We start from the raw sequence: 24,835 nt of genomic DNA, 5'->3' as shown, positions 1-24,835 counted from the left end.
TAACCTCAAGGTCAGCAGTTTGAAACCACAAGAGGCTCCACCGCGGTGGGGCAGGAGGAAAGTCAAGGGAGAGGGAGGAAGGAGCTGAGAGTCAAGGGGCATTTATGGAGGTCTAGACAAAGACGTGTACATGCAAACATATATATGAGGATGGGGAAATAGATCTAATTGTCTACATGTATAGGTTTAATATTAAGGTGGCGGAAGGACCTTGGGCCTCTACTCAAGTGCTCCCTCAATGCATGAATACTTTCGTTTATTAAATTGGTACTCTATGATGCTGACTCTCCCGACACAACTGCTGAAGCCAAAGTGGGTGAACAAGTAAATGTGGTGAAGAAAGCTGATGGTGCCCGGCTATCAAAAGAGATAGTGACTGGGGTCTTAAAGGCTTGAAGATAAACAAGCGGCCATCTAGCTCAGAAGCAACAAAGCCCACATGGAAGAACACACCAGCCTGTGTGATCGAGTGGTCCCGAAGGGATCAGTTATCAGGCATCAAAGAACAAAAAATCATCATATCATTGGCTGCACACCTCCATGATAGGATCGCTGAAGACAAATGGGTGCATAAGCAAATGTGGCGAAGAAAGCTGATGGTGCCCGGCTATCAAAAGAGATAGTGTCTGGGGTCTTAAAGGCTTGAAGATAAACAAGCGGCCATCTAGCTCAGAAGCAAAAAAGCCCACATGGAAGAAGCACACCGGCCAGTGCGATCACGAGTTGCCAAAGGGACCAGGTATAAGGCATCATGCAAAAAAAAAAAGAATATGTGTGTGTGTGTGTGTGTGTGTGTGTATATATATATATATATATATATATATATATATATATATATATATATATACATACCACATTGAATGAAGGGGGAAGTGCAGAGTGGAGACCCAAGGCCCAAGTGTCGGCCACTGGAGATCCCCTCATAGAGGGGTTTAGGAGAGGACATGGGTCAGTCAGGGTGCAAGGTAGTACCGACGAAGAGCACAGCTTTCCCCCAGATCCTGGATGCTTCCTCCCCCCAACTACCATGATCCGAATTCTACCTTGCAGGGCTGGATAGGGCAGAGGTTGTACACTGGTACATATGAGGGCTGGAGGCACAGGGAATCCAGGGTGGATGATACCTTCAGGACCAAGGGTGTGAGGGGAGATGCTGGGAGAGTGGAGGGTGAATGGGTTGGAAAGGGGGAACTGATTACAAGGATCCACATGTGACCTCTTCCCTAGGAGAGGGACAGCAGAGAAGGGGGCGAAGGGAGACTCCGGATAGGGTAAGATATGACAAAATAACGATGTATAAATTACAAAGGGCACATGAGGGAGGGGGGAGCGGGGAGGGAGGGGGAAAAAAAGAGGACCTGATGCAAAGGGCTTAAGTGGAGAGCAAATGCTTTGAGAATGATTGGGGCGGGGAATGTATGGATGTGCTTTATACAATTGATATATGTATATGTATGGATTGTGATAAGAGTTGTATGGGTCCTTAATAAAATGTAAAAAAAGAAAAGGGAAAAGAAAGAAAGAAAAGAAAATGATTAGGGCAAAGAATGTACAGATGTGCTTTATACAATTGATGTATGTATATGTATGAACTGTGATAAGAGTTGTATGAGCCCCTAATAAAACGTTTAAAAAAAAAAAAAGAGGCTCCACCGGAGAAAGATGAGGCTTTTTTATTCCCACAAAGAACCACAGGCTTAGAAATTCACAAGGGCAGTTCCAGTTCTGCCCTGTACTATAGGGTCGCTATGAGTGAGCACGGGCACGATGGCAGTGAATTTTTGACTCTACAAGTCGGAATTGGCTTGGTGGCAGTTAAATGCCACCACAGTAAACACACAGAGGGTCTCCTGCTCCGGCTTGGACATTGAATTTCTATAAATTCTATGAATTTCTATCAACATTGCCCTGGTGCCCAGGATCACGGACTTTCTCTTGTTATTTCTTGTCTGCCACATGCTCACAAGTCTGCATCCATGAAGGTGTTCCCCAGGTCATGTCAATCTCCTTGCTGTGATCTTGTGCAGGAAAGCAGAGGTGGTGTCTGCCTTTGTCCCTGACAATTAGCTAGAACCAACGCTCTCTGGACACGCAGCTGGAGCCAGGCACTCTCTGGGCAGACAGCCAGAACTAGGTGCCCTTGGGCGGGCCGCCCGAGGGTCAATGCATGCGTCCGCACTCTTAGAGCCCCGATAAGACAGAGTAGGGCTGCCCCGTGGGGTTTCCAGCACTGTAAGCGCTGTGGGAGCACATGATCCCAGCACTGACCTTTGGGTTGGTGGCCGAGCACCCCACGGCCTCTTCATAGTAAATGCAGGCGGATGCACCTGAGCGGATGGAGGTAACAGAATGAATGGACAGTGAACGTGGCCGGGAGAAAGAGTGAGGCAGGGAGAGACGTGCAGAAACGGGAGAAGGCCTGTCACTGATCCTTCCACCAGTTCTGCAGTGCTGAGCCTCTCTCTGCTCCTTTCTTCTCTGCCAGTGCTCTTGGTGGTGAAGAAGGAGCTGCCCACCATTCACAGAGGCCTTCCTTTCGTTCCCTGGAGGATGCTGGAGTGGGGGAAGGGCAAAGGCTTCAGAGCTCCACCACTCGGGGGTCGCCTTGGTCTCTGGGACTTTGCTGCAAGGGGCCTTGGGCAAGCCGCAGACCCGCCTCCTGCCTCGGTTTCTTCATCTGAGAGCTGGGGTGCTACCAGGGCCTCACTCACTCACGGAGACCCTCAAGGAGGTAGAAGGAGGCCGTAGCCTCTGAGAGAGCAGCACTGTCAGAATGACCCAGGGCAGGGTCCCCAGCCTGGCCCTGGAAAGAGTTGACGATGGAGGTGATGAGGAAGTTTCTCTTTCCTCTGTCAACTCGAGAACTCTAACGTGAAGCCCCATTGGCCATGTCCTACCTCTGACCCCCACCCACCCATGCGGCATCCTTCTGCAGGAATAAAGAGAGGCCTGAACTGATGCTCACCGAGGGTTACCTTGGCACGCTCCTGTGGGCTTTGAATAACGCACCCCTTCCTTCCGGGTACTCTTTGGAATTGCTTGCATTCTCTTGTAACGGCTGCGCACCACTTGGTAAGAGCACTTAAGTCTCTAACAACAAGAGGATTGACCAGCTGACCCAGAGGGTGGCCAGGGCCCGCTCCTCGGCTGCCCTGGGCAACATTAGCATCGGCACGTCTTCCTCTCCTCGCTGGCATTTATTTTTAAACTGGGAGTGTGGCACGCTGAGAGGGATTGGTCCGAGCTGTCCGTGCGTCAGGAACCGTGACTACTGGTCGTTTCTGCTGCAGGTACTTTGCCAAACCTGGCAGAATGTTTGGCCTGGGCAGTTGCCCGGCTTTTTCTGGAGGCTTCTGGGCTGTCGTTCACGTTTACAAGGCAGTCTCAAGGTCAAGAGTGCAAGTATTGGATGCACGTGCCTCCCTTCCTAAACTTAGTTGGTGCAGCTAGATGGCCCGTGTCTGTGAAGGGTGCAAGGTTACTAGCCTGTCGTCCTCCAATTATCTCAGTGGTCACTGCTGATTATACCCCCCCCGCCCCCTGCCCGACCCCAACCACACTTGGTTAAGACGCCATATCATCTGTGCTAGATTCGCACATGAAGTTTGACCCTTGTCCTACGTCTGCTCTTCAGTCAACTTGTGTGTCTACTGCAGCACCGGTGGCACGTTCTCCTCAGTATGGTAAAGTACTCTATGGGTGCTAGGGTAAATCTGCTTGGTAGACATTTTTTAAACTTAATATACATGATCACATATGTACCCAACTACATGTATGGGAGAATGGGGATTAAGACTAAAATTTCCCGTCTGAGAACAAGAAGAGACCTTTCGGTTTACTCCAGTTTTCTTGAGTGTGACTGATGGAAGTTGGCAGTAGCTTGCTGTGTGATGGGCTGGATGTGCAGGCAGTCGGGGTGCCCATGTCCAACTTATGCCCGACGTACAATCAACTCTGGTCCAGCCTATGGCATCCAAACATTGAAGAACACACAGTGGTCTGAGGCGTAAACAAGCACTACTTTACAGCACCCGTCAATCATTGTGATTCGGTGGCATGACACTCACGGTGTTTGAGGGCTGGGGGAGGGTTTCTGTCGTCTTTTTTATGCAAAGAAGAGGGAGTGGTATTCATCATCATCAGCATCATCCCCCCAAAATTCAAGAGGTATCTTGAAGTACAGTGCTGTCTGTAACGATAAGATCCACGGAACGATAAGGAAGACCAGCTGAAATGACCATGACCCAAGCTGACCCACGGAGCACTGACTCCAAAGGTGAAGACATTGAAGAATTCCCTCAACCTCTGCAGCGTGCCACTGCTGGAGCCCCCGGCAGTCGAGGTGCCCTGATGACTACCTGGGATCAGAATGCCCAGAAACAGAGGGCCAGCAGCTGGAAAAGGAGGCTGTGGTGACGGGAACGATGCTGAAGGTGGAAAGACAGAACATTTTTTCGAGATTCACAACTTACTCGTTGCAAAAACCTTTATTTTTTAACAACACGAGGGGTGACTAGACACGTGGGCCTTGCCATCTATAGAGCACATGGGAATCCAGTCGACTACCTCTCTGGAAGGAAGCCGGGGGAAACTCCTGATCATCCTTCAGGAAACGGCCAGGAGCCGACGGCTGACCAGACCCATGGGGACAGCTCATGTGCAAGGTCAAGTTGCAGCTGCTGACGGCTGACCAGACCCATGGGGACAGCTCATGTGCGAGGTCAAGTTGCAGCTGCTGACGGCTGACCAGACCCATGGGGACAGCTCATGTGCAAGGTCAAGTTGCAGCTGGGGAAATGATAACGAGAGCCCCACGGTGACCTGGTGTCCATCCCAGGTCACTGCAGAGCAGACTGGATGCAGGGAGGAGCTGGTGCGCTGTGGGACCACATCAAGGACTTCATTCAGGAAGAAACTAAAGGTCATTTAAAAGTCAAGGGGAAAGAAGGAAAGAGAGCCGAAATGGTTAAGAGACGAGACTCTGAAACTTGATCTTGAATGTAGAGCAGCTCAAAGAAAAGGCAAATGCGGTGAAGCAAAAGATTCCAAAGGGATGCTGCTCAAGAAGACAGTAAAGTTTTAAAATGGAATGTGTGAAGCCCAAGGGGAAGAAGGCAGTCAGCATCTCCCCAGCGGAGAGACGTGAACAGGAAGTCAGGCCTTCAGTCGCCATGCTGCAGGCTTCATGAGCACACTACTGAACGACGCATGGCATCTAAAGAGCTGGCCTGGGATCGCTGAACAGCCACCGCTGTGAGAAGGGGCACCCCTGCCAGCCAGCAGGACTTGCTGCCCTCTGCAGAGCGTCCGTCCCTCAGTGAGATGGATTGACACGGTGGCTGCAACAATGGGCTCAAGCTTAGGAACAATTGCAAAGATGGCGGCCCGGGACTAGGCAGTGTGTCCTTTTGGTGTACACAGACAGGGTTGCTATGGGTCGGAACGGACTCCACGGTGCCCAACAACAACAAGGCCTAGGGAAAAGTTTGGTTTCTTCTCCTTGTGCTGTCCCCAGCCCAAGTCAGGCCTTGCCTTCCTCTGACTCCCCAGCAGAGCCACAACCTGGTCTCCATCCCGAGCAGCCCTCCGGTGCGTGCTTTGCACAAAGGTGTGAGTGAGGATGGGGCTGTTGCGGGCAGAGACCGAGCCCCCAGTGAGAGTGGTGCCCAACAGCCCAGAGAGGAGACACAGGCAGGAGGCCGCCTCGCACCGCATCTAGAGAAACGGCCTATGGAACTGAGCTCAGAAGGCCCTGTGCGGTTCATCCGCTGCAGGTGAGAGAGGGGCTCCGATCTGTTCCCTGGGCCAGGTCCTCTCAGCCCCCTTCATTGTTCCTCCCCCTTGTACCAGGGCTGGAACAAACCAAAGATCTACGAGAAGAAGGAAGGAAGGAAGGAAGGAAGGAAGGAAGGAAGGAAGGAAGGAAGGAAGGAGGGAGGGAGGGAGGGAGGGAGGGAGGGAGGGAGGGAGGGAGGGAGGGAGGGAGGGAAGGAGGGAGGGAGGAAGGAAGGAAAAATAGACAAAAGTCACTGTCCCAAAGAGCACTGGTTGATGGTCAACCATGCCCAGAGGTAGCCAGGATGCTCCTTAGAAGAGAAAACAAGGAGACTTCCTCTCACAGACGGTGGGCATGTTATCCGAAGCGACTAGTCCCTGGAGAAGGGATTAGACTCGTGCCTGGCAGAGTAGCAAGTGAGCACAAACCAAACAAACCACACCCTCATCAAGGTGGGCTGCCACGGCGGCTGCCACGGTGGGTGCAAGCATGCCCGGGCAGAGGGTGGGGCGGGACCTGGAGGGCCGGGTCTCTTGCTGTGAGTTGGGACTCACGGGAAGGCACGTACAGCAGCGCATGAGCCTCGGAAGAAGCACGGTGTTCTTTGCAAGTGAGGATTGGTGAGACTGTCTCACGCACCCTGGACATGTTGTCAGGAAGGACCAGTTCCGGGAGAAGGACCTCGTGTTTGGCAAAGCAGAAAACCAGTGGGAAAGAGATCTGTGTTGGCCGAGGGGCTGCAGGGTGTCGCACTGGGCTGTCCCCAGGGTCACGGCTGGCTCCCCAGCACCTAGCAACAACAACCAGAGACAAAAGGTACACGCTAGACAAGCGCTTCTCAACCTGGGGGTCGTGACCCCTGGGGCGGTCGAACGGCCCGTTCACAGGGGTCGCCCGATACATCACAGCAGCAAAATGACAGTGATGAAGGAGGAGCAATGAAAATAATGTTATGGGGGGGGGGGGCCCACCACCTGAGGAACTGTATGAAAGGTTCGCGGTATGAGGAAGGTGGAGAACCCTTGCTCTACATGCTACACCAGGACAAATAATGGACTGAGTTTAGATATAAATACCTAACTGTTTCAACTTATGTGCAAATTTGACTTGAAGACAGACGGGCAGGCGTAAGACGGGAATTTGTTCCGAGTCTTGGGGCTTCCTGCATTTGCAAGAACACAAAGGAAGAGCTGCCGGGGGCATCTGTACAGACACACACCTCTTGGGGCTTCGTTTCTGGGTTTGGAGGCTTCAAGTCATTGCTAATTATTGGCAACTCAGTCTATTGGCCTAATAACGTGCTTACAGCTTCTGTCCTCCCTCCTACTTCATCGTGTGGTGCCTGCGTCTTCCCAAGCTCATCGGCGGCCGCCCCGGGCACAACAACTGGAGAGTCCAAAATAGGAGGCAGAAATGGAACTGGGTGGTGCCTGAAATTATTAAATGTTCTGATCCAGAGTCTCTGGAGAACAGTGCTCAACAGGAGGAGAGGGCGGTGTGTACAGAAGAGAGCTTAAACTTCGCAGGGGATCCAGACTTCGTGAGACAGCTCCGGTCGAGTGCACGTCCAAAGGGGTAACCCCGAGATCACAAAGAGTCTTTTCTTCCAGAAACCTCTCCCTGAGAGTCTTCTTCAGACCAGACAGCAGTTTAGCGTCACTAATAAGAATCTCTGCCTCGGGCACTGGGTCCTTCCGTGGTCTCTCCGGGTGGGGATCTGACCAGCGAGTGCAGCTCCAGAGATTCGGTGGGACACACGGAAGGTGGTGTGTTTCCATTGATGGGGAGGCGGGACTGGAGAAAGGGAGGGGAGAAGGGCCAAACAGCTTCAAAAGCACAAACCCAGGCGCTGAATGGCGTGTGTGCAGCGCTGCGTGGGTATTGCTCTGCTGTGCTGATTCCCCCCCCCCCCCCAAACCACACGTGCTAAGCACATCAAACTGCATACCTTCTGCATCCCCGCTTGCAGCCGCCTGCACTAGACTTAGCATGGGGGCAGCACCAGGAGGCGCGTGATCACTGCGGTCTCATCACAGCCACTGTCAGGGCACTGCTGTGACCGCCCACATGAAGGCAGCCTCACAGCCCCTCTTGTCACCGCGTCTGGACCCACTGTGTGTACGCTGCTCTGGGGAGGCACCAGGGGGGAAGACCTCTGGCATTCCGTCGGGAGGTGCTCCTACCTCTTGGCAAAAGGTCCTCTGGATTTCGTCTAAGGAGCAGTTTTCCACCATGTCTTCAGATAATTCCGAAATGGGAAAGCACTTCCTGCTGGGATGCTTGACTTGCTGGTTGCTTCTTGAGACCACTATAAAAACAGAAGAGCGCCCTTCAGTGGGTGACATGGCCGAGCGGATTACTGTTGGGGGGATTCTGACACGCGGGGCAGAGCAGACTGCGTCCCAGGGTTCCCGACACCACACATCTTTGCAGGCCTCATCGATTCCCTGCCGGCGGGTTTGAACTGCCGACCTTGTGGTGAGCGGCCCTACATTGTCCCAAAGAGCCATCAGGGTTCCTTAACCTTGCCAAAGGTACGTTTAAATCTGAAGTGTTGTGGGGTTCTTTTTCCATCAATACCTGCCTGGTAAATATCAAGGTAAGAGTCAGCCAAGAAAACTCTAAGCCATCTACTAATTACTCTTAAAGTAACTCAGTGGTCATATTGGAAAATATAAAGCTAATCTCCTACTTGCTATCTTATTCTAGGGTAAATCCAAGATAAAGCGAATTTATATGAAATGGAATATACTTAGAACAATGCAACTGCACACTCCCTGACAGCATCGAGTCGATTCTGGCTCACGGCAACCCTACAGGACAAGGTAGAGCCACCCTCGGGGTTTCCACGACGGTGACGCGTTGCATGAGGTAAATCTGCGCACAAGGCCTGTTTCAGAGTTTTCAAAAGCAAAGATGTTACTTTGAGGACACAGGTGTGCCTGGCCCACGCCATGGCATTTTCCCTTTCCTCGTAGGCCTGTGAAAGTGGGGCCGCAAGTAGAGAAGACCTGAGAAGACTGGCTGCGCCTGACCTGTGGTGCTGGAGAAAGATATTTAAAGTACCAGGGACTGCTACAAGGACACATGAGTCTGTCGTGGAAGAAGTACAGCCTGAGTGCTCCTTAGAGGCGAGGATGGGGAGACCTTGTCTTCCACACTTTGGGCATGTTGTCAGGAGAGACCAGTCCCTGGAGAAGGACATCGTGCTGGGTCAGGTGGAGGTGCAGCGGAAACGATGAAGGCCCTCAGTGAGCTGGGTCGACACCCTGGCTGCAGCAGCGGGCTCAGGCACAGGGACAATTGCCAGGATGGCCCCGGACTGGGCAGGGTTTCCTTCGCTGTGCACAGGGTGGCTGTGGGTCAGAGCCGACTGGATGGCACCTCGCACCAACACGACGATTCTTTACGGGAGTGGAGACCCTCGTCTTTCTCCTGCGGAGCAGCTAGCGGTTTCGAACTGCTGACTCTGAAGTTCGAGCAGTCCAACATGCAGATGAAATAATACATGTTATATTCTACATGTTATGCTCGACATAATCTCCTTCTAAGAAGGTGACTCCAGGGAAACATTAGGGCCAGAAATTATGTAAGTGATCAATTAAAAAAACAAACAAAAAGAGCTCGCTGCCATCAACTAACTCCAAGATAGAATGGCTGGAGACTAAACAGATTACACGTCGAACGATGAAACGATAAAACGCTCCAGGACCTTGCCATCAGGTCAGTTCTGACTGAACAGCGACCCCGCAGGACAGAGTAGAACTGCCCTGAGCCCTAAGACTAGATCTCTTTTTTTAATAACGGTTTTATTGGCACTTCATCGACCAATCATACAATTCAGTCGTTCAAACGTATGAAGAGAGTTGTACAGTCATCACTACAATCCGTTTCAGACCACTTTCTTCTTCCTTATCCTCATCGTTGGTCATGTAACGTGATTTTCAATGGTGTCAAAAATAGACACAACAAATCATCCCCCAGTCCAACAACTTCTGCATGTGTAATTCAGCACCAGCGATCGTACCCTTCATGTTCTACAACCGTTACTGAGATCCTGTTCCAAATTATTCCACCATCATTAACACAAACTCAATGGCCCTAAGCAAAAAATCTTCCTCCTTCACCCATGGTAACCATTGGTCAACCTTTCTTTCTTTCTTAGTGGTGTTCTTGATACAGTTGTCGCATATCATACACTTCCAGAGTTGAATTGCCTTTTTAAAAGGTTCATCTATGTCATCACAATCAGTTCTAGTGTTCCCTCCCCACTGCTGTTTCATTGTTCCTCATTTCCGCTTACACAGCCCTGCCCCGGGCCCATAAACAGTTGGATAAATTATTGTCTCTATGCATCCAGCCCTCTGTGCTTCACAAACTGGGAAACTGAATGGAAACAATAAAGAACAAAACAAAAATGAAACACAAAGAGGAAACTAATAGCAATAAGATTAAATAAAGATAAGGAATAAGAAAGAAAAGACCACCAACAATATTTTTTTAAAAAAACAGAAGAGATTTATATCATGGAGCAAGTGACAGATATTGGAGCCTAGAGCAAATTCAGGTGGGGTAAAGCCACGCGTCCTATTATACCATGGCTCGATCCGTCATTATCAAGTTTGCAGTAATCTCTGGTGGTACAGCTGCCCGAGCCCCGTGCCTGTGGCTAGAGGGGATCTGACAGAGGCTTCATCTGACTAGAACGTCTGCAGATGAATCGGGTGCTCCATAGCCTCTACGAATTGGGTTTTCACAGTTCAAGCTTTGATACTTCTCCATTCGCCATATTTGGACTTTATTATTTTCATTTTGATGTGTTTCTTCCACGTGGCCTTAGCTGACTCCTCCCTGAGATGGCTGCTTGTTTGAATACAAGCCTTTAAGACCCCAGACACTGTTCTGATTGATAGCCGGGCACCATCTACTTTCTCCATCACACTTTGCTGCAGCACCTTATCTTAAGTGATCATTTCATGAAGGCGAGTATGGAGCAGGGCCCTGTTATAAGAACTAACTGTTCTTGGGTTGAGTCTAGAATTAAATGGGAGCCCAGAATCCATCTGCTTGTCGCGGGGGGTGGGGGGCGGTAATTAACGACTCTGGTTTACTTTGGCAGTCATGTTGCAATAAGGACAAGAAGGAACAACAGCCAAGTTACAGGAGTAGAAAGTCTCGTCTGTCTCCCGAGCAGCAGCTGGTGGTTTTGAACTGCTGGTCCTGCGGATGGCAGCCTCATGGTAAACTCCAGGGCTCCCGAGGTAACCAATAGATGTGATAATACAGAGATTGAATTTTGGTTCAGTTTTTTTAAAAGCACCCAAACAACACTGAAATAAAACAGTGTGAAACTACTGTTAATGTGTGTGAAGAATATAGGTAAGTATTGACCATATAAGAGGAGTTCTTAGGCATCAACAAGATAAATCGAAGGAGCCCTAGTGGCATTGCCGCGTAAGCTAACTGCAAGGTTGGTGGTTCAAGTCCACCAGTTACTCAGAGGGAGGAGGATGGAGCGAGCTCTCTGTTCCCATAAAGACTTGTCACCTCAGAAACACAATATGGGGTCGCCATGAATCAGAATCGACTCAATGGCAGTGGGTTTAAGTATAAATGTCCAAGTATGAAAGTGGGCCACAGGCAATTCACCCAAAAATCTAATCTGTGTATAAAAAGCTGCTCAAACTCCCTGGGGTAAGTTAAAATGTCCTATCACAATAAGTCTGCATTTTTCACTTCTCAAGTGGACAAGGATTGAAGAAAAGGCGAAGAGCCACTTCTGATTCCTCTCTCGAAACCTGGTACATAGACGCTCTCAAATCTCTTTCTGGAACGTTACACTGGTGGGACAATGGAACCGCCTGGTAAGGCACATGGCTTAGGATGCTTTCTACCCTACTTAAAGATGGGAAAAATAAAAACACTCTAAAGGTCCATTAACAGAGTTGGTTTTATAAACATGGTTCATCCAAACTATGAAATATCATATAGACATTAAAATGAATGTGCATCCTTAAGTTTATGGGCACAGACATTTCCACATATATATGTGTAGTTTTGTGATGAAAGGATAATGAACATAATTCAATTTTCATTTTTAACACTCATTTTGTATATCTGCCTACCTATCCACCTATCCATCCACTCATCCACCCATTCATCTATTCATCCATCCATCTACTTATCCATCAATCCATCCACTCCTCTATCTATCCACTCATCCATCCCTCCATCCCTCCATCCATCCATCCATCCATCCATCCTTCCATCCCTCCATCCATGTACCAGGAAAACTAGCTAGGAGGTTACTACACCAGGCAAGATGCAGTGGGAGGACTCAGGTGGAAGCATGGGAGGGTGTTGTTATAGTGTGTTTCCTGGTTTTGTTTTTTTCTTCAACAAGCATATATTACGATCACAATAAAAGAGAATAAAATAAACCTAAACTGCATTTTCCTTCTCACATCAACGGCAAAACCACAAATGGCTTCCCAGATTTATTTCCTAAAATGTCTGCAAATAAGCTGCAGTCAAATTAAGCACACTGAGAACCACTCAGCTGCAGTGAACAAACTGCCAGTCATCTGGGATTCTGGTTAAGAAGTCTTCTCCGTACACCCCCTGCGCGGCGTGCGTCATTAAGCACAAAGCCAGTCTTTTAGCACCTGCTCTGGAATTCTCTGGCCTCAGGGAGCTGGAACTTAGGCCAGACAATTGCAGGGGACTTCAGGGAGGGCCTAACAGAGCCTCGCTGACCGAGGAAGAGGAGGCTCCATCTCAAGACCGAGGACCAGGCTTCTGGCAGGTGGAGCGTCGCAAGGCCCAGGCACAGGATCTCCGTATGCTGTCCTTTGTCACTTTGCTCGGGGCCTCAAATGAGGACTCATAAGAACACGCACACGCACACACACATGCACGCACACGCACGCACGCACACACACACAGAAGCCCGTGCTTGCCCCTTTCAAACAGCTAGCCCGGCTCAGAGGTTGGAGACGTGATAAGACCCAAAGCCTGCCCTGGCACCTCACAGCCCAGGAACTTGTGGCCCGTGTGTGGCTACTACAACAGGCTGTGGTGGGGTGGCGCTGAGCAAGCCCGCAGGACAGAGTGCAACCGCACCAGGGGCCTTGAAGCCCGCGGTCCGGGGAGTCCAGGTAGCAGCCAGCCGAGTGCTCAGCCGTGGATCCGATGACTGTCCGGCGCATCAATTACACCAGCTTCTGTCCTTCACTGCCGCTCCCTAACCCCGGACACTCCCTGTCCTCCCCACAAATGCCCTCTGATTGGAAATGGGGTGAAGGACAGCCCAGCGTCTCCAAGGGCTCTAACCGGAGAGCCGAGAGCCACCCTTGAGGAGCCCGTTCCTCACGAGCACTTCTTGTGTTCACACAGTCGGCGCCCATGATGGGCAAGAGGACAGTCCCGGAGGAAGGACCCAATTGCAGCAAAGCGGAAAGGGGCCAGCGAAGCAGAAACTAAAGATTATTCAACTCACTGCCACTGAGGCATCTCAACTCACAGCGACCCTGTAGGACGCGGGTTCCCGGGTATGTAACTCTGTGTGAGTAGGAAGCACGTCTTTCTCCCACAGAGCTGGCTAGCTTAGCGGTTGGCAGTCAGCCCAACCGTATAACCACTCTGCCTCCTGAGTTTCGACTTAGAGCGAGACGTCAGAGAGAGTGAGCGGCTGACCATGTATGAACTGGAGACCCCTGCCCCAAACCCAGCAGGGCAAAGACCAGCACCCACCCTATAGACAGATGGGATGGCTGTCGTGTCTGTTCTGGATGCTGACGTCTCCACCCTGGTAGTATCTCTGAGGGGCAGGGCTGGCACCTTTCTGGAGCATATGCCGGGCCTGTCTTCTGCGGAGCCACTGGGTGGCACCACCCAGAACCAAAACACCAGACCCCCTGATCTGACAGGAAAGGGTAGAACTCCGGCGCGGGTCTCTGAGACGGAAGCTCCCTAAAGAAGGAGAAAGGCTCTTCTTTCTTCCTCAGAGTGGCTGGTGGGCTCCAACTGCTGACCTTGTGGTTAGCAGCCCAACACAGAACTACTCTGCCACCGGGGCTCCTCGTACGCCCCTTCTCCCAGGACTGCCTCCAAATTAGAACCTGTTCTTGATAATGGGTACTTCTAGAGCGCACACTAGCAAATCATATCTTTAGCGCTCATCATTCATAAATAATTGAAGGTCAGGGGTTCACATTCAAAATAAGAGCATATCTTTAGACACCCGTGGAATCACGTGCTTAATTATAAAGGTGAAACTTTCAGAATAATGTAACACTGCTCTCTAAATGATTATGCTCTTGAGATGAACTTCAAATCACCATGCAGAAAACAAGCACGACTAAAATAATAGTAGATTAAAATTGCGTGCCTGAAAGATTAAAGGCCACATAAAATGTACTTGTACTTAAAGAGCCCTAGCAGTATAGTGGGTTATACGTTGGACTGCTAACTGCAAGGTCCGCAGTTCAAAACCAGCAGACACTCTGTGGGAGAAAGATGAGGCTGTCTGCTCCTCGGCAGGGACTGTTCTACCCTGTCCTACAGGGTGATCAGGGGCAGGGAGTTTTGTTGAGATCTGCGCTGCGGCTTCCAGGCTGGTGCCCCAAAGTACACATGGCTCCAGGGGGGTTCCCAAGTCAGGAAGACTCATCGCCTTTGAAAGACACTAAGATTGGGAACTGAGTCTGGAAGCCAGCTATCTGGGTCTGACCCACAGTGCTGCCATTCACAAAGCACGCTGCCGTGGGCTTGTTTCCCCAGCTGCAAGGGATGGAGGAGCAAGAGCTGTGCCACAGGGGTGTGGGAGGGTTGGACCAGACCGGAGGGCGCTGACCATCTGTCCTGGAGCGATCCATGATTCTGGCTGGCGGTTAGCTGGTGTTGAGTCGATTCCGGTGTGTGGTGACCCCACGTGCAGAGTAGAACTGCTGAGTGGGGTTGTCAGGGCTGGGACTCTCCCGGAGCAGGTCGCCAGGCCTTCCGATTTTTCCTGGTCCACTTCCGAGCAGATTCAAACCACCCACCTGTAGGCCAGCGGTTGGACCAGGGCTTGCCTCTTGGTGCCACCCAGTTGCCCCTCTGATTGCTCATTTTATAATCACAAGAGACGCTGGGAGAATGATAGAAATCAGACTTGGGAAATTCAGAGTCTGCCTGCCAGAGCACAAGAACCGATTAGAAAAAGAGAAGGAAGGGGAGAGAAATCCGTCCAGAAATGAACATGGCGCCCGGAAGGACCAAGACAATTGATGGTCTGACAGGTTTTCCACTCCGAGGGGGCAATCGGTAGAGACTGGCTCAGTAAAGGAGGGGGGAGCCCTTTCTTGATGATGTAAGCAGATGGGAGCGAGAAGGTTGGACAAGAGCCAGAAATGTCTCGGGGACACCGAGGTCAGTCGGCAAAACATGTCCACAAAGATCATGCTCTCCATTCTTCTGGGGTGAGTAGCCACGGAGATCTTAAAAGGCTGTGAGCAGCCATCTACCCACAGGAAAAAAGAGTGATCAAAGTCAAAGAGAGGTGGAAATCACGAGTCCAGTGGATGGACAGGCCATGTGAACATCAGTCTCCGTGACTCTGAGACCAGAAGAAGGAGATGGTGCCCGGCTCTTGCTACCAGCCGCCGTGAAAGGGATTGCATTAGAAGATCCCAGATGGAGAGGGAGGGAGCCGGGTGGCATGGTGGGTTATGTGTTGGGCTCCTAAGCACAAGGTCCAGCAGTTCAGAACCACCAGCAGTTCCAGGGAGAGAGGGCAGGCGTGCAGCTGCCGCGAAGAGTTGCAGCCTCAGAAGCCCGCCAGGGACTGTTCTTCCCTTCAATGTGGCCCGGCAGGGTCTCTCTGAGTCAGAACCAAGTTGATGGCAGCAGGTTTAGATCGAATGGGAGAGAGAGGTGGGCCTAAACTGAAGTCACAAAAGAGACCAGACTTCCTGGTTGGGTAGAGCCTGGTGGACCTCCCAAAACTATGGTCATCAGTCACCACTCAGGTAAGGAGGAGAGACCCCAGAAAGAAGAGAATTACAGAGGGGGTAAATTCAAAGTCTACGTTAACCACCCCCTCACCCCCCGGAAAACTTCTCGCTTGTCCTCCCGAATAGGATCTGAGGAGCAGATTGCTGGTATCCCACCCAAGGCGGGCGGAGATGAGCGTCTGCGTAGAGCTACATGGACTGACCACAAACATACACGCCGTTCTTCAGAACATGACAGACCCCATCGCTTCTGCAACACAAAACCTCCCATAAACCCCAGCTGTCGCGGAGTGAACTCTAACCCCGCAGCCCACTGGGGTGAGGGTGGGACTGCCCCGCAGGTTCCCCGTGGCCGGTTTTTCGTGACTAGACCGGCAGGCTTTTCTTCGAAGGCAACTCCGGACAGACTCAAGCCTCCAGTCTTGCAGTGAGCAGCCAAGCGCATTATCCAAATCCGCACCCAGGGACGCTGAGCACCTCCTAGCGGATGTTGTTAACTGCTATCACGTCTCCCTTCCACCCGAACCAACCCATGGCAACTCCCTGTTCAACAGGGTTGGGCTGCCGTGCTGCCAGTGGCTGTTTTTCCAGAAGCAAATTCAATTCTAGTCCATCTCAGTCTGGAAATGCCAGTGAGCCTGTCCAGTCCCAAAGCTGCACACAAGCCTCCAGGAACAGACAGACCGGTGGCAGCTGTGCTTGCGGTACATTAACCAGGAATCAAGTGTGAGCCTCCCATGTAACAAGTGAGAATTCCACCACTGCACTTCCACTGCCCCCAAATTCACTCTATCAAAGCCAGCTCCCTGCCATCCCTGGGTCGATTCCAGCACAGCACACAGGCAGCACAGGGTCGGACTGCCCCTGTGGGTTTCCGAGGCTGACTCTTCACGAGAGCAGAAAGGCTTGCTTTCTCCCACAGAGTGGTTGCTGGTTTCAAACGTCTCACCTGGTGGTAAGGAGCCCGACACATAACCACTATGCCACCCAGATAAATTCCAAATTGCTAGAATATATATATGAATTGTAATCAACAATCAACGTTCAAGGAAAAAGATAACAAAGACCAAGCCCCAGAATAATCTGGATGCTGGAATTAATGGATAAAAATGTGAAGCAGCTACTACAATTGTGTCTGATAATATAAAGGAAAAGGTTCTCCTAATTAATGAAGGTAGGAGTCTCAGTGGAACAATAAAGACCATAGAACAAGGAACCATGTGGCAATAATACGAGTGAAATAATATTTTAAATTCTTGGATAGAAACAAAAATCATCCCATCTAAAAAAGAAATTTGGGGGGCGGGGAGTGGTGGGAAAGGTGGTAGATGGCAGGTATCAGAACTCCAGAGATGTGTGGGGCAATTTCAGAAAGACTGACGCATGCTGGGGTCTTGACCTTTATTTTCTGAAAAAGGACAGTGTAGAATAGTGGCCTGCACTTTGGGATTCTACGCATTGGAACCAACTCGCTCTCATGGACTTGACTCATCCTCATATGGACTTCCACGACTGTAACCCTTTATGAGAGTAGACTGCCTCCTCTTTATCCGGCAGAGCGGTTGGTGGTTTCAAACTGCTGACCTGCAGTTAGTGGTACAACTCATAACCATTACACCAGCAGGGCTTCTCTTTGAAATAATAAGGATGGGAAATTCTCCCAAATGTGATGAAAACATGAATGTCGAGATTCTAAAAACCCCAAATCCCAAATACAAAGGAAAATTAATCTCAGCATAGGCAAATTACTGAAAAACAAACATTAAAGAAGCATTCACTAACATGGTCGGGGGAAAATGACTCATTACATATGGGAGACAAAGGAAGTAAAAGATAACTTCTGAAAACCAACCTAGCATTCTACGTTCAGTAGAAATGAGAAACAGCAAAGCCCACGTGGAAAATGCACACCAGCCTGTGAGATGACAAGGCATCGAGGGGATCAGGTATCAGGCATCAAAGACGAAAAAAAAACATCATAGCACTGTGAATGAGGGGGAGTGCAGAGTGGGGACCCAGGGCCCATCTGGGGGGAATTGGACATCCCCTTGCAGGGTTGTGGGGAGGAGACGAGCCAGTCAGAGTGTAGTGTAGCAACGATGAAACACAATTTCCCTCTGGTTCTTGAATGCTTCCTACCCCCCCACCCCCCATCATGATTCTAATTCTACCATTTGCATAACCGGCTGGACCAGGAGAGGTACACTGGCACGGATAGGAACTGGAAATACGGGAATCCAGGACAGATGAGCCCCTCAGGGACAGTGGTGAGAGTGGCAATATTGGGAGGGTGGAGGGAGGATTAGGGAGAAAGGGGGAACAGATGACAAGGTCTACATATAACCTCCTCCCTGAAGGATGGACAGCGGAGAACTGGGTGAGGGAGACGTCAGATGGTGTAAGATACGTTAAAAGAATAATTATTTATAAATTATCAAGGGTTCAGTGGGAGGAGGAAGCGGGGAGGGAGGGAAAAATGAGGAGATGATGCCAAGGGCTCAAGTAGAAAGCAGGTGTTTTGAAAATGATGATGACAATATACGTCGAATATGCTGGACACAAATGATGTATGTACAGATTGTGAAAAGAGTTGTATGAGCCCCTAATAAAATGATTTAAAAAAAGAAATCTCCATGCATGATATTTAAATAAATAGATTTCAAATCAAAGCACATAAGATAATTCAATATCATAAGACCTGTACCTCAAGAAATGATAAATGACATGATTGGAGCTAAAGAAATGTATTGTACCATAGGGAGACAGATCTTCAGGAAAAGTTGAACATCACAAGAAACAGTAAGAATGAAAATTAGAGAAATAGAAAAAAACCTCTTTTTGTTTACTTTAAAAACTTAAACAAAATTTATAGCACACTCTTCTGGCGTTTATTACATAATCTAGGACCCCTGCACTGAGTGACCCTATAAGAGAGGCAAGAACTGGTTCACAGGCTGCACATCTTCACAGGGGAAGGTTGCCTGGTCTTTCTCAGAGGGAGGTGGATGATCCCCCCATACACAATCCACGGCACCCTCTGGGGTCCTTTATAATACACGTAAAAGACAAATCAAAGCCACCGCTGTCCTCGGGACCCGCCATAGGGTTTCTGAGAAAGTAATTCTTTACAGGAGCAGACAGCCTCATCTTCCTCCGGAGGAGCGGCTGGTGGGTTTGAACTGCCAATCTTGGTGTTAGCAGCCCAATACCTAACCCACCCACGGGGTTATATAGAAGTAGTAAGTATGGGAACTATAACAAAGGTTGGATAGGAAGAAAATGGGGTTATTAAGAAGCAAGAATTTTATCTCTTAAATAATGTGCCAGCATATTAACTCCGAGAAAACTTTAGAGTCAACAATATATTCTCCCAACTAAAAACTTTTACTCTCAAAAAGACTGTAAAAAAGATGAGAAGCAGAAGCTCCAGACTGGGATAAAATATGTGCAAACCACATATTTGGCAAAGGATCCGTATCTCAAATATAAAAAGAACTCTCCAAACTCAACAGTTATTTTTTCTTTAATCCAATTATAAGGTGGACAAAATTCATTTTACCAAACAGGATCTACAGATGGCATATAAGGACATGAAAGATGTCCAACTTAAGCAGCCACTAGGGAAATGAAAATTGAAACCACGGCGAGATATTATCACGTGAAAATTAAACCGCTAACATAAAAAAAAAGGAGTGACAACAACAAATGATGGCGAGGAAATGGACAAGCTGGGCCACAAGCAGAAGGGTGTGGTGTCAGGAATGGAGGAAGGCCAATTCACAACCTGCGATAGGCAGACGGCCCGCTGGGCTTGCCCAAAGGGAGGGGGTCTGGGAACGCGTACTGGTGAAGACGGAGGATTGCAGCCTTGAGCATGGACTGCCAGTCACTGGAAACCCAAACCCAAACCAGGTCCTCACCACTAGGCCAGTCGACAGCATCATGGTAAACAGAGAAAAGCCGAGAGGGTCCAGGATTGCATCTTGTTGGAATCCACAGCCAGGCTCCTGGGAGCAGCAGTCAAGAAACTGAGTGGCGGGTTTCACTGGGCAAGTCCTCCTTGAAGAGATGACGAGCAACGTGTTCGCTGGGAGGATTGAAGGTGTGCCCGGCCCAAGCTGTGGGGTTTCAATTGCCTCATGTGTCTGTGAAAATTTGATAACAACAACAACAACAAAGGAAGACGGCAAAAGAATGAATAATTTGAATTCTGGTGTTGGCGAAGAACGTTGAATATTGACAGTACTGTGGACTTCCAGAAGGACACACAGTCTTTCTTGGAAGAAGTACGGCAAGGACGTGCCTTTGCAGCCAGGATGGCGAGACTGTCTCATGCACTGTACTTTGGACGTGTGGCCATCGGATATCAGTGCCTGGAGAAGGTCATCACGCTTGGTAAAGTGGGGGGCCAGCAAAAAAGAGATAGGATGACACAGTAAGTACAATGCGGGGCCCAAACAACAACAATTGTGAGGGCGACGCAGGACGAGGGGTGCTTCCTTCTGCTGCCCCGAGGTTCAGTACAAGTCAGAGCTGATTTGACAGCACCTAACGATGCCATCGTCAACAACGTGCTTGCTCTGGTGATTACACCATTCTACACGTGGCATTACACAACAGTGTGAGCTGTGTCGCTCATTGTGCCAACATCAGTTTCATTGTTTTGATATTGTACTATCATTCTTTAAGAAGTAAATGTTGCTGAAAGCTGGGATAAAAAGTACATCAGTTGAAACTCAACACTGTTGAGGTGAGGAAAGGATCACTAAACTTGAAGATAGGTGTACGGAGAATGTCCACCCTGACACGCAGAGTTAACAGCACTGCACAGCCAAATAAGCACAGTGGGACAAGCCCAGGCAGTCCAATGTAGGAGTAAGTGGAATCTCAGAAGAAGAGAGGCAGAGGCAACTGAGGCAATAGCTGAAGAAACAATAGCCAGGATTCTCCCCAAACATGGTAAAACTCCAACTGTAGAAACTCAGGGGACAATAAACCAAATAAACACCAGAACCCCAGGGTCATGGATCACACATGACTCAAGGGAAAATGGTGCTCCATAGGGGTTTCCGTGGCTGACTTTTTGTCAGTAGACCACCAGGCAAGTCTGGGCTGACTTGATCCACGCACCTTTCAGTAATCAGCTAGAACATCCACGTGTACCACCCAGGACTCCAAGACACAGGGACTGGATCTAGTGGGAGGAGGTGGGAAAGCAGTGCATCTGGACAGCCCATAGTCAAACTGCTGAGCGCAAAGGTAGAAAGACCATGTAAAGGCAGTCAAAGGGGGAGAATTTTTACATACAGTGGGAAAAAAACCTAAATACAATATCCTCCTTATCGGAAATGAAGCAAGCCAAGGACAAGGACACAATGCCTTTAAAGTCCTGAAAGAAGACGAGATCAAGTCAGACTCTTACAGCCACACAAACACCCTTCAAAAGAACGGAGACAGACAGACACCCTCTGAGGCCTCAATGGAGGGAGCTTCCATCTGCTCAGCAGCACATGCTAAAGGAACTTATTTTGGCAGAAGTAAAGTACCAGCGACTTGGATGTAGCCAAAGCAATGGACAGACCATGGCCAGACCACAATGTACAGTCAATGGCAATAAAGGAAAAGTCATTTGTTTTTATTTTTAATTGCTTTGAAAAGATAGCTAGCTGTCACAGGAAAAAGAGGCAAGGTGCTGTGTGTAGAGTGAGTGTAAAAGTACCATGCATGACAGCAATCGAACACAGCATGGGGGTGATGACGTGGGAACAGAGTCTAACCCAGCCTTTCGAATTCCTATTTTGTACGTTTATGTGCGAGACTGCACCGATAGGCCGGTCATTGGGTGTAAAGTCATGGAAAGCACTCTCCTTACCTAAAAGAAATGCGTGTGTACATGTGTGTGCTTAAATGCACTGTTAGTGTGTGGTCCAGCCGGCTTCAATGCATCCTGACTCCACAGAACAGAGCAGAAGTGCCCACAGGGCTTCTGAGCTCAGAGTGGTGTTATTGGAAGGCACAGTGAATCCCGTGGGCTGGACCGCAGCAGGTCTGCCCCGTTTCTCTGGGTCTCGTAAGCTTTCCGCCTAGTAGTACAGGGACTTGTCTATAAGCTTACCAAATACGTGATGAAAGGGGCTTTGGAAGAGCACCCGGTGTGGGTTCTGGAAACGTAAATCCCCTGGGTGTTGAGTCAATTTCGACTCGTGGTGACCCTGTGCTACAGAGAACTCCACACTAGCATTTTCTTGCTTGTAGTCTATAAGGAAGGAAACAGACGGTAGGCCTTTCTTCTTCGGTATCAGCAGGTGGGTTGGAACCACCAATTGTTAGGTTCATGGTCAAGTGAAACTTGTTTGCACCATGCAGGGACCTAGTCTCAACATTACAAGCCTTTAAAACACGGACCCCAGCAGCCTGCGATAAGCAGTGCTGGTTAGTGGCCTGGACGGGGATCTGACCATCTGTCACGCTGACGTTTACTAGGAGGGCAACGCTGATAATCAGAGAAGGCGGTCAATAAATATGGTTGAAACCATACAGTGACCCCACCCCCCATCTTAAATGAGCTAGTTACAGTGAGTAGACCCCTGAGGCAAGAGACCACCCATAGGCCAGGAAGCTACGCCCTCCAATGGTCTTCTCCAGACAGGCTCTAGCAAGAACTGAAGGCTCACTCACTCCTGCAGTCACCAGAGTGTTGGCTTCGCTGGGCATCACATCAGCCAGGCTGTGATGAAGGCTATGCCAGGGCCCAAAGACCCCACGTGCCAACATGCTTGAACGAGGGCCTTTCATTAAGCTTTGGACAAGACAACGACAGACCAAGCATCACCCTCCAGGTGAGGGAAACTATCAACACACACATGACACACAACGCGGGCTGATGGAGTCTGCGCACTCACAGACCCGGGGCTCATTATGTACACATCATTATATATACATGGAGAGAGACAACAAAGGAAGTCATCCCAAGGTCGTGGGTGGTGGCAGGTCATTCATCACGGGTGCAGAAGCAAGGGAAAGACCATGACCGGGACGCACCCACAACTGCGGATTGTATAGGATAGAGGATGGGCAGGGCCTGGCCACGGAGTGGTCGGGGCATTCCACATGATCGTGCACCCCCGCGTCACAGTCATGAGGTGGCTACCAGGCAATGCCAGGGCCCCGGCCTTTCCATGAAGTCTAGGAACGAACAACTGTTGGATTGGCTACTTTGGGTAAAGGCTCAGACGAGTCCCCCAGCTCTCCAGGTGAGCATCTCTCTGCATTCTTCGTACGTAACCTACTTTCAAGCACACTCTTCCAGGGCAACTGGGCTTGCCTAACCTAAGCATGGGTACAGTGCTGGTTTAGAGGCCAGAAAGTTCTTGGGAAGTAGCAAAGAGCTCAGATGGGGAATGAACTTACATCACGGAGTTAGGGCTCTGACTATGGGCCACCCAAGTCCCAAAACTCAGTCAGTGAGTCAAGGCCAACACACAGAGACCCTCTAGGACAGGGTAGAACTACCCCTATGGGGCTCTGGGACTGTAACTCTTGACAGGAGTAGACAGCCCTGTCTTTCTCCCTCGGGGTGACTGGTGGTTTCAAACCGCTGATCTCACAGCAGCTGAACACATAACCATGATGCCCCAGGGACAGCCTTCCCCCAGGCTTCAAGCACCAGGAAGTTCTCCCTTGGAAGCCTGTAATCAGCTAACTTTGGTCCTTCTAGTCATGTTTGACTCGTCAATAAAGCAATGCATTTTCATGATTCTTCTTTTTCTCGAATAGCAAAGCAGCAGAAAGAAGGGCAAGTCAAGACCGAGATACAGCACTGAAAGGAATACTCTAGAATATTTATTCTCAGTCGTGTCATGCCTCAGTCATGTCTGGCTATTAGTGAGCATCTTCAGTCCCGCTCACAAACGCTTCCCATTAGTCACTGCTCGGGGCTGTGCTGGGTGGGTGGACCCTGGCTCACTGGACCATTTTCTACTGTTAGACATTAGGCTACTCTTTTTAAAAAGATCATGTTATTGGGGGCTCTTACAGCTCTTATAACATTCCATACCTCGATTGTATCGAGCATATTTGTACGATGATATTGCCATTAAGGGCTTATGCCCTTGGCATAAGCTCCTCTTCCCCCCTACCCCCTTCCTCCACCACCCTCCCACACTTGTGAATCCTTGATCAATTATATATTGTTATTATTATTTCATATCTTACACGGTTTGTTGTCTCCCTTCACCCACATTTCTGTTATTTGTTCCTTTGGGGGGGTTATATATCCAAACTTGTGATAGTTTCCCTCTTTCTCCCCCTTACCCCTCCTTGACCTACTCTCATGATATTGCTACTCCTGAGGGGTTTGTCTGTCCTGAATCCCATGTGTCCAGATCTCTTATCTGTACCAATGTGTGTTCTCCGATTTAGCCAGATTTCTAATGTAGAAGTGGGTCATGGTAGTGGGAGGGCCGGTGCTATACCACACCTTAGTTGAATCATCCCCACCCTTCTGTGGGGGCATGTCCAATTGTCTACAGATGGGCTTTGGATTTTCCACTCCAACTCCCCTCATTCACGTCAATATAGTTGTTTGTTTTGGATCTTTTGATGCCTGATACCTACCCCTGTCATACCTCTTGATCACCCAGGCTGGTGTGCTTCTTCCATGTGGGCTTATTTGCTTCCCTGTTAGTTGGACGCTTGTCTAAGTTCAAGCCATTAAGACCCTAGACGCTGTATCATGTGATAGCCAGGGACCATCTGCTCTCTTCGCCACATTTGATTAGGTACCCATTTTGTCTTCAGCGATCGTGTCGGGAAGGTGAGTATCAAAGAATGCCAGGTCACCAGAACAGTGTTCTTGTGTGAATGGAGGTCTTGAGTAGAGGTCCATGTGCTATCTTGATACTAAACATGTAAATATCGATACAGTGTCCTCTATCCCTGTCATTATCAATGAATGTATTTACATATTTACATGCCCATAGCTATATCTGTTTCTTTCCTCCAGTTTAGGCTATTCTTACAAACAGTGATACTACCGATATCTTGGTGAATAAGGAATGTGTCT

The 24,835-nt window shown here is 49.5% G+C and overlaps 1 protein-coding gene across 1 annotated transcript in view; it reads right to left on the bottom strand.

Annotated features, from left to right (window-relative positions):
- Positions 1–24,835, bottom strand: part of EFCAB6 (EF-hand calcium binding domain 6) — a 276,300-nt gene that overhangs the window by 168,124 nt on the left and 83,341 nt on the right. Inside the window, exon 9 of the mRNA XM_075552609.1 lies at positions 7,960–8,084. Coding sequence (XP_075408724.1) covers positions 7,960–8,084 — 125 coding nt within the window. The remainder of the gene's footprint in view (positions 1–7,959; positions 8,085–24,835) is intronic.

This window comes from Tenrec ecaudatus, chromosome 6 (genome assembly GCF_050624435.1).
Source record: "Tenrec ecaudatus isolate mTenEca1 chromosome 6, mTenEca1.hap1, whole genome shotgun sequence".
NCBI lineage: Eukaryota > Metazoa > Chordata > Mammalia > Afrosoricida > Tenrecidae > Tenrec > Tenrec ecaudatus.
This window is presented reverse-complemented; position numbering and strand designations above follow the sequence as displayed.